Here is a 9,757-nt window from a genome sequence, read left to right on the forward strand (position 1 = left end):
AAAATATTGGCTTACTCTGTGCTGCCCCCTCCATTGACAACAGTGACACCTACTGTAGAGGGCAGCACACTGCAAAGTATTGACTTACTGTGTGCTACCCCCCCCCCCCCCATTGACAACAGTGACACCTACTGTAGAGGGCAGTACATTGCATGCCAATATAAAAACAAAAATCCCAATGTTCAATATGAATCGTAACAATATAAATAAAATTAAGTACAGAAAAAAAAAGTTATTTTTAGGTGCCAGAGTAAAGTGGGGAAAATGTGTCTCAGATCACAAATGTCATATAGTTAGCAACATAACCGGTGAATTTAGTCTTACAATAGACATAGCACATACTAAATAAAGTACAATCATATAACGCAGTGAGGATTTTTCATAACAGGTGAGGTTAAATTACGTGAGATATTGCATAGTTGTTCTTAACCCAGGGTCCTTAAAGGTCGGCAACAGAATTTCAAAAACAGTCTTCAAAAAGAGCACCTGTTCCCTTTATAGCAAAAGTGACAGCCACTTTATGGGCTGACAACTGGTAAGAATGCAGCCTATCAAATCAATAGGAAGTCGTGACAGCAGCAAGGCATACTCTACATAAAACTCTAAATGTGCCTTAGGTCTCGATGACATCACTAGCGGCTGGTGACCTCAGCTGATAAAATGACTGCCACTATTTTTGCTATTTGCCTGACGTTATTTCACCAGCAGACTAGGAGAATAATATCTATACGGGAGTTGTAATATTCCATATGCTAATACTTTACCTTATAATTCACAAAGGCACCACACATACAGTATACTAATCCTATATACAGAGAGCAAATAGTGCATTGTTGCTCATTCCTTTTCAATCCATATGAGCCTATTGGGTTTCTATATAATTTCACCTTTAGTGCATTATGAACTAAAAACAAAAAATCCACAGACCTCTTGTCAATACATTTATCTTCTAGATCCGTCATGTACAAAAGCAAGAAGTATGGGGGGGGGGGGAGACCATAAGGAGCACTCTGTGCCCATGATCAGGGCTGGACAATTCCAAAGCCAATGCACCTAGAAGTTTGCAGTTGGCGCCTAACTTTTTGGATTATTTTTTATGGGTGTTTTTGAATGTTTTGGCAATAGGTAAATTGGCTTGTGGAGTGGTCTAATTGGCATCTGATTTCTACAGCGTTTTGTCCATCCTTGCCCATAATGCACAGCCAGAAAATATCTGGGTCTTAGACCTTTTTGTATTCCACTATCTACGGCGAGATCCGTCAGTAACACACAAAAAATGAAAAAATTTCATTAGTAAGGCACCACAGAATCAAAGGCTAAATACAGTTTCCAGTGTTGAGTGGCTTCACTCTTTCTGTCAGACATTTTAAAATACACCTTGGGCAGTGTTTTCTCAGCGGGGCAATGGGGCAAAACACAGGTGAAGCAATAGGACAACATGTGCCTTGCACATTAGCTCTGCTTGGTAGTCCCTTAATCTGTTGTCTCGGAAGCAGCCTTCCAGCCGTGTACAAGATATAAGACTTTACCACAATGTAACCTATAAAAAATGTTTTCACTGTTTTTTTAAATATAAAAAAGCCATAAAACGGCCCATCCGTGACAATTCAGAAATCACACAGCGCTAGCAAACAAAGTTGAGTTTATCTTTCTGTTTCCTGAGGTCGTTCGCTTTTACCACTTGGACAACCTTTCTAAAGTTCTGAAACCAAGGACAGAGGGAATCCAGACTGTGTCAACCGACGGGCGCCATCAGATAGTAGAATGAACATCCCATTGAAGTCTGTAGGGTTATCCCGAAAGTTGTAAGCCCTACGTCTCCAAAAACAATATGGGAACTCGATGTAAGATGGCGTTCACCTTGACGATTATAGAAGATTGCGCTCATCCTCAGGCTATACAACAGTCTCGTTCCCTTTTCCCGGCTTAACCCAAGCATCCGCCCTTTTCTTCCTTTTTACTTTTCCTGAGTTGACCAATCTATTAGAACATTTTTGCCACGTATGCAGTGTCTTGGCCGACCAGATCCACATTCCAGAGGTAATGCCCACCAAGAGAGACATAAATATCTTGAGCATCTCCACTGCCATGTTGGAATCATCGGCTGTGTAACGGAAAATTGGCCAATTGGAGATTTCATAAAAATAGCAAGCTATGACACATGTGGCTGGCACAGTGTACAAGACAGAGAAGACCCCAATTTTTACCATCAGTCTTTCCAATTTGTCCGTTTTTGTCCCATCTTTTTGAAGATTTGACCTAATTTTGAACAAGGCCACAAGGCCAGCAGCTATGAACAAAGTCCCAATTACCAAATAGGTAAAAAGTGGAGCAACCACAAAGCCAGTGAGGGCATCGATATTTTGATTGCCAACATAGCATAGCCCAGTCAACTCATCAGCATCTACCAGTCTCATGATCAATATGACGATTGTTTTCACGGCTGGAATAGCCCAAGCGGCAATGTGGAAATAGGAACTGTGCATTTCTATAGCTTCATGTCCCCATTTGAGACCAGCAGCGAGAAACCACGTCAATGTCAGAATAACCCACCAGATGGAGCTAGCCATTCCAAAAAAGTACATCAGCAAGAAAATAATGGCACATCCTGTGTTCTTCAGTCCTTCCTGAATAAGCACCGGTTCTGCCGCCTCTTCAAAATCACAGGATATTCTTTCCCGACCCACTGTTAACCTCACAATGTAAGCAATGCTATAAATATTATAACACATGCTCAGAAAAATGATGGGTCTCTCAGGATAGGAGAACCTAGATGAGTCAATCAAAAATGTAAGGACGGTGAAGGCAGTAGATATGAAGCACAAGCTGGCCCATACGGTCATCCATATATCGGTGAATTCCTTAGACAGGCGACTATAGAGCCCTGCATCGTAGCCGCACTTTAAGACACAAGACGTGCTTCTTTTCACCCAAGTATACTGCTCTGCATTTGGTCCAAATGCGGTGCAGTCTTCTCCGGGTTGCAGGGACGTCTTGCTGTGCAAGTGGACATCTTCATCTCCAGGACCCTCCATGCACATATGATTGTGGTCATTCTGGGGAGGAAATTTGCTGCAGTTTAAACCTTCTGGCCAAGTAAATCCAAATTCCTTAAGCACAGGCTCACACCTTTTCTTGACCGATAGACACATGCCACCACAGGGACCAATCGGGATGTTAATCTTCTCAGTGCACATCGGAACATACACAGAACAGAGAAAAAACTGAAAGCAGATAGAAAAACAAATTAGGCATTAAAAATAGAAATAAATAATAGAAATACATATAAAATAGATATAAATATAAAAAAACAATCTAAAAGCCAATTTTTTTTTTTACAACAATTTTCAATTATAATCCACAATTAATCAACAAATCATGGCCAAAATAAAAAAATATATATATGTAATATCATAGCACGGGAATGTTAAGGGTTTTACTGCATATTTAATATTTGTTTTAAAAAAAAAAAATTCAGAACTTTTTGTAAAACAATTTTTTATGTAATAATAATAGTAAGAATAATAAAAAGTATACAATAATAATGAATTCTTAACATTTTTACATTGTCTTTGGGATGGGGAAATTTTGTTTGGCAAACTCAAATACCCCTTTCTTATTCTTTAAGGAGCACAATCCATTGAAAGAAATTGGAAAAAAGGGCCTGAGTTTAGAAATATAATACAAGGACTAATGTAAACGAAATACTTTACTAATCAAGTTGAAGGTAAACACTACTAAGAGCTCCTCAGTAACAATGATTTAGTTTATATTCCGGCATGACCTTTCAACTAAAACCGTTTTACCCATGAACCAGCCCATAGGCCTGTGTTTTGTTAATCCCCTGTATCATAAACTATTTGCTTTTGTTTGATTAAGTGCTGTGAATGATCATGTTCTTATCAGCAATCTTCCCACCTGGGATCAGTAATTTAGTCTCCATCTGTAAGCTGTCTCCCTCCCTTCAAGTGCCAATACTCAATTTATTTCCCTTTCTTAAAGCAAATATTACTGAGATCGCCCAATGACCAGGGCCAGACAATGCGGTAGGATGGCATCTAAAACTGGGCAACTTATGTGTACCATTGGCAATTAAAAGAATTCACACACAATGACTTGATCACTTATTCTAACCTACCCTGGAAAAAAAATAAAATAGAAACTGGTCACTATGGGTGAAGGTCCAACTTTTTGTTAATTTTTGAAAATGTGGCCCATTTTTGAGGTTCAATTCAGCCAGTAGTGTTGACTTGGGTTGTCTAGTTTACAATATCATGGTCATGCAGGCTGCCATGGGGCAGCACAATCTGCAATAAGCACCTTGAAGTTTAGGCGTAATACAGGCCTAAAAGGGGCATTACATGGCTGATTTTAGTTATGTGGATGCATTCTGAAGCTATCGTAGACACACAGCCAATAACTAGCATCTATGCTGATTTCATGATCATTTCTGACCAGTGGAAATTTGTATAAAAAATTTGTTACAAAAAATGCCAATGCCCAACAATCGGGAGAGAACTTCAAACATTTTCTCATATTGCAACATATCTGTATTTATGTCTTTATAGAATAAACCTTCCAAAAATAAAAACATAGGCACATTAGTCTGGTTCGGGCCAAGTCTTTTTGTGACAATGACCACTTAAGGGTGGTTTCACACAGCGTTTTTTTAAGCAATTTTTTGAGCCAACACCAGAAGTGGGCCAACAAAAAGAAGTATAAGTCCTTTCTTTATATTTCCCATTCCTTTTGAATCGACTTCTAGATTTGGCTAAAAAAAAAAAAACTTTGTGAAAAACGGCAGAGTTTTTTTCACCTGGAAGCTTTTTAGCTCTGTCCCTTTATTATGCCCCTCTTTCCTTCCAATCTCAATACTCACTTTCTTTCCCTTTTCTTAAGTAATTATTACAGAGATCTCACTAATGGGGAATTCAATATGCCCTGGGTTTCTTTAACAAGCTCAAATTAGCAAGGATTCTGATCAGACTCCCACAAGAAGACAAAAATGACAAGTAAATGGATCAGCCCTCACATTCCTGCCATGCAGCTTGTCACTCGCACAAAGACCTAAAATCCTTGTATCAACAATGTGTGTGCAAAGTGTCAAAGAGACAATCTGCTCGCGGGGAGCATTCCACCAACTCTGTGCCAACATGCATCTCTAAAACCGCGTAAAACACTGGCCATGGCAAATAGAAAATATAAAGCGTCTATACACAAATCTCTTATAGAGTCCTATTCGGGAATTGTCCAATTTTGAAAACTTTTTGAAGGTTGAGTTCCTAGATTACTCTGTACTTAACTTGCCCTATCTTGGATCTCAGTGTATATCTTATAACTTGCACTCCTATAGTGTCTAATATTTTTGCTAGGACTTAGGTGTAAAAAATATTTTTCTCTAAAATGAAAAAGCAAAAACATAACAATGTTTACAAGTCTTGTGTGAAATCCTTCAGACCAGATTCACACAGTGCAGTTTTGATGGATGTGGATACAAAAAATATTTTTTGTCCTTTTTTTATACTTTTCTTCCTTTAAGATCCACTCCTGGCTTGGGCTAAAAAAAAATAAAAAATGTCTTCAAAAACTGCATTAAACTGCCCTATGTGAATTCAGCCTCATTGTTTTATTCAGCCATCTACATATACTGGGGGAAATCATTTTCATTACATTGCCCAGTCAGCTAGTTCCCTGCAGACCATGAAGGGCACATAAATCTGCACTGTCAGGCCTTATTCACACAGTGCAGTTTTTGAATAAATAGTTTCAGCCAAAACCAAGTTTAGATTAAAAAAGAAGTTTAAGGGTATGTTCACACAGCAGCGTCCGTAACGGCTGAAATTACGGGGATGTTTCCGCCGGAAAACATCCCCGTAATTTCAGCCGTAAAGGCATGTGCAGGCGCTTGAACGCCGCGTCCAATACGGACGTAATTGGCGCTGCTATTCATTGGAGTCAATGAATAACGGCTCCAATTACGGCCAAAGAAGTGACAGTTCACTTCTTTGACGCGGGCGTCCATTTACGCGCCGTCATTTGACAGCGGCGCGTAAAATACGCCTCGTGTGAACAGACAAACGTCTGCCCATTGCTTTCAATGGGCAGATGTTTGTCAACGCTATTGAGGCGCTATTTTCGGACGTAATTCGGGGCAAAAAACGCCCGAATTACGTCCGTAATTAGTGCGTGTGAACATACCCTAAAAGGGCATACAAAAAATTAACAAGGCTGACAACCCCTATGGGCTCTGTAATGGTGGCCAGTAGTGGTTGCCAAAAAAAAAACAAATGTCCAAACACATGATTTAATCTTCTACACTTTACTATATTTAATCACTAAAATGGACAACTCAGGGATTAATATTTCCGGCTATTTTTTGAAAAAAAATTCTTTAGGGGGAAATTCCCTTTTTGAATGGTTCACCTTTAACTAACATGACATTTTTAAATAGAAAGGGAGAGCAGATGCGGTGAGATCAAATTGCCCACCACTGCTCTCCTTAGCACCCTCAGCAGAATACATGTGTCAGTTATACAACCTGTCTCTCTGAATAGAGAGAGGAGAGGGGCTTTGGTGATGTCCCGACGGCCCCTCTTCTTCCTTCATTGACAGAATAATGGCACCATAATAATTCAGTTGATGACACCAGGGAGGGTGGGAAATTCTAATTACCCTGTATTTTCTCACCCCTACCACCAAAATTGCTCCCACTTAAGGGAGCACTAGTTGCAATTGGTATATTTTTGGGTATTCCCGTGAATACAATCCCCTAATAGGCAATAGTTTTCGCCCCTATGGGATTTTTTAGTTTGTGCGCTTGGCACCAGACACCTTGTGTGGACCCATATTATTGATGATGATGGGGATGATGATGGTGATAACGATGACATTATCATACACAGTTTGTTTCTTTGCCATTTTAATGGGCACTTACAAGACTGGGCATTACATGAGTTGCCGTAATAGACATGTAAATTTACCTGAAACTGAAATTCTTTACACAAATTAAATCTTACATTGCATTTGTATATTTACTGTAAACACCATCTCAACAAAGAAGTCCATGCATTCATTTAAAGAAGTTATATGGAAACCATAGCCTGGGCAGGTCTGTATTTACATTATTAAGGTATGTAAATTAATTTTAACATGGGTCTACCCCAGCCCTCCTCCCAGGCAGTAGAAGCAATTAAATACTTGCATTGCCCTTGAGGGAACCATGATCCATGATAAGGCCATCTGCATCTAGTTTTTACTAATCTCTAAAGCAGTAATGCCCGTCTGTTCATGAAACCTTCCCACTTTACGAAGAAAAATACAAAAACATCATTTCAAAAACTTTTTGGGTTTTTTAAAAAATAACGCAAAGTGTGAATCTACTACTTTAGGTCAAGGACTACATGCATCTGACATCTAAAAAACCGTTCGACTAGGTAAACTTCAAGACACAAAGTTAATTATTAACAAAAACAACATTCTATCTCCAAAGCTAATAGTATTTTTGTAAAATGACTCATTGGAAAATCTAAAAACTATTCAAGAAGTTGTGTTGGGGTTTTTCTTAACTGTAAGTGTAATCTGTAATCATATAAATGAAGCAGAGCTGAATTTGTCATTTAACTGTTTCATTTTAGTACTGGGGTGCCCATGAGATCCGATAATGTAGTAGGTTTACCAGCAGTCCTATGTAAAACCACAGATAACCACCCATCAGAAAAAAATGTTGTGAGGTGTCAAACATAACAAACTCAGCCGTGCTACATTGACAAATCCAGCTATCTTGCATTGACAAACTCAGCTCTGCGAAAAATGCAAATCAACATGACTATTGCAATAAGTAGACAAAATACTGGGAAGGGGCTATTCTTAGATTTTTGGAAAGGCCAAGCAAGCGGTGGCTTTCGAGCTGTTGTGAAGCGTTCAAAGGTGTGATAGGACTTCTAGTTCCCTATCAACTAGACAGCCACATGGTACTTGGTGTGATGATGAACCCATTGGAATAACTAGAAGTGGCAGGGCCAAAAAAAAAAACACAAAAAGTTTTCTATCTATGCCCTTTTAGCAAAATTAAAGTTTCTAAGAAAATATTTTGGTCTTTTTGATGGGCCCTCAATGCCCCTGGGTCCCGAAGCAGCTGAACGGTCTGAAATGATGCCTGATGCCCTCGGATAAACCTACCCACCTGTAGCTGGCTGGAGCACCCATACTGTATAAGAGGGGTGAACGTGGTCAGCTGAAGTTCTGCATCCGACTGCAGTTCATGCCCAACCAGATTAGGCATTTTGGTAACATTGTAACCCAGGTTCTGACACATGGAAATCCTGATAGGGTCACATCGCCTTTCCTCTTCATCACCAAAGGAGTAAACTTCTCCTGCCAAGCAGTAGAGGATAGGCAGATACAAAGTAACTGACCAGAGCTTGGATTTTACTCCCATCGTCTTATATTTTCCTTAAAATTCCTATCCAAAAAGTTAGATCCTCATCTGAAAGAGAAGATCCAGGTCAGCACGCAGTCCGAATGAAAGAGTGAAGATCAATTTCAGGAGGAAAGAAAAAGTTTGCAGTAACTTTTCTTAAGTTTTCTTTGTATTCCTTCCGGCAGATTCCAAGAAATGGTGGCAATCCAGCAATGTTGCTCATGAGCTGTGGAATTGATCTTGCAATAAATCAAGAAGTCATATTAAAAATGATATTCCCAGAAAGATGTGTGGCCGGAGGCGTCTTGCTGCACTCAGTCCTTGGCTCGATCACTGGCTCATCTAACCAGCTCTGGGCTCTGCTCTGTGTTTCTAACTGTACTGGGAGAGGAGGAGGCAAGAGAGGGAGGGAGTCATGATGAGGAGGCTACAACTTCCATAGAGGCTCAGTACAGGCAGGTTCTCATGTTTCCTCCACTCTATTCAGTTCACCCTGCACTGTTTTATTAACCCTCTCTATGCTGGGCTGACCCGCACACCAAGTGGAGGAACCCCTCCCCACTTTGTCTCCAGTTTGACCTTAAGGGTTAATGAGTCTTCCTCTGGTGTTCAGGGACTTTCTCTCTAGAGATTTTCACACTGGTATCAGATAAACCCTACAGACTATAATTTAGGGATTCCTAAGGATTTCTTTTTGGCGCTCATATTACACTATGCGAAAGTTTTGACAAGAGACTGGCAATGTCACAACCTGGCCATAGAGTAGACATATCTTCAGCATTCGGAGGGACCTCCATGTACAAATGTTCTTCAAATGACCCAAATAAAATGTAATTGTAGAAAAAAAAATTGCATTCAATTGTGGACTAAACAGTAGAACATTTGGCCAAAGCTTGAGGAACAGTAAGAGCCTTTTTTTGCCCAATACAGAAGACCGGCCCAGTGGTGGACGTAATGCATGAAGATGTTGATGCTGCAGATTAGTTTCTACTCCATTTATATGACCAAGGTTGGGTGTAGCTCTTGATGTCTAGAAACACAGGTACCTAATACATAGACCACAGAAAACTGGACTTTGGCCTCATTCGGGCAGAGCAGGTTGTATGGTGGCACATTGGGTCCCGTGAAGAGCCACAGGGAGACTCCATACCATGTTCTGTCTGTGTCTTATGTACGGATGTATTCTAACCGGGATCAATGCTTCCAGGGGATAAAACCTCTGTACATACAACATATGAATCAATCGTAAGCCTCTCTATGCCGCCATATAAAATTGGAGGCAATTGGTGGCACAGTCAAGGCCCCATGCTCTACAAATTAGTGCCCTAATATGTGCAT

At 40.0% G+C, this 9,757-nt stretch overlaps 1 protein-coding gene across 1 annotated transcript; it reads right to left on the bottom strand.

Moving 5' to 3' along the window:
• Positions 1-138: 138 nt before the first annotated feature.
• On the bottom strand, positions 139-8,747 carry FZD4 (frizzled class receptor 4). Its single transcript, XM_075851437.1, has 2 exons — positions 8,183-8,747; positions 139-3,224 (listed from the first exon to the last, which is right to left on the bottom strand). Exons 1-2 carry the CDS (start codon positions 8,435-8,437, stop codon positions 1,896-1,898), a joined length of 1,584 nt encoding a protein of 527 aa, XP_075707552.1. The 5' UTR covers positions 8,438-8,747; the 3' UTR covers positions 139-1,895.
• Between the last annotated feature and the right edge of the window lie 1,010 nt (positions 8,748-9,757).

This window comes from Rhinoderma darwinii, chromosome 2, assembly GCF_050947455.1.
Source record: "Rhinoderma darwinii isolate aRhiDar2 chromosome 2, aRhiDar2.hap1, whole genome shotgun sequence".
NCBI lineage: Eukaryota > Metazoa > Chordata > Amphibia > Anura > Rhinodermatidae > Rhinoderma > Rhinoderma darwinii.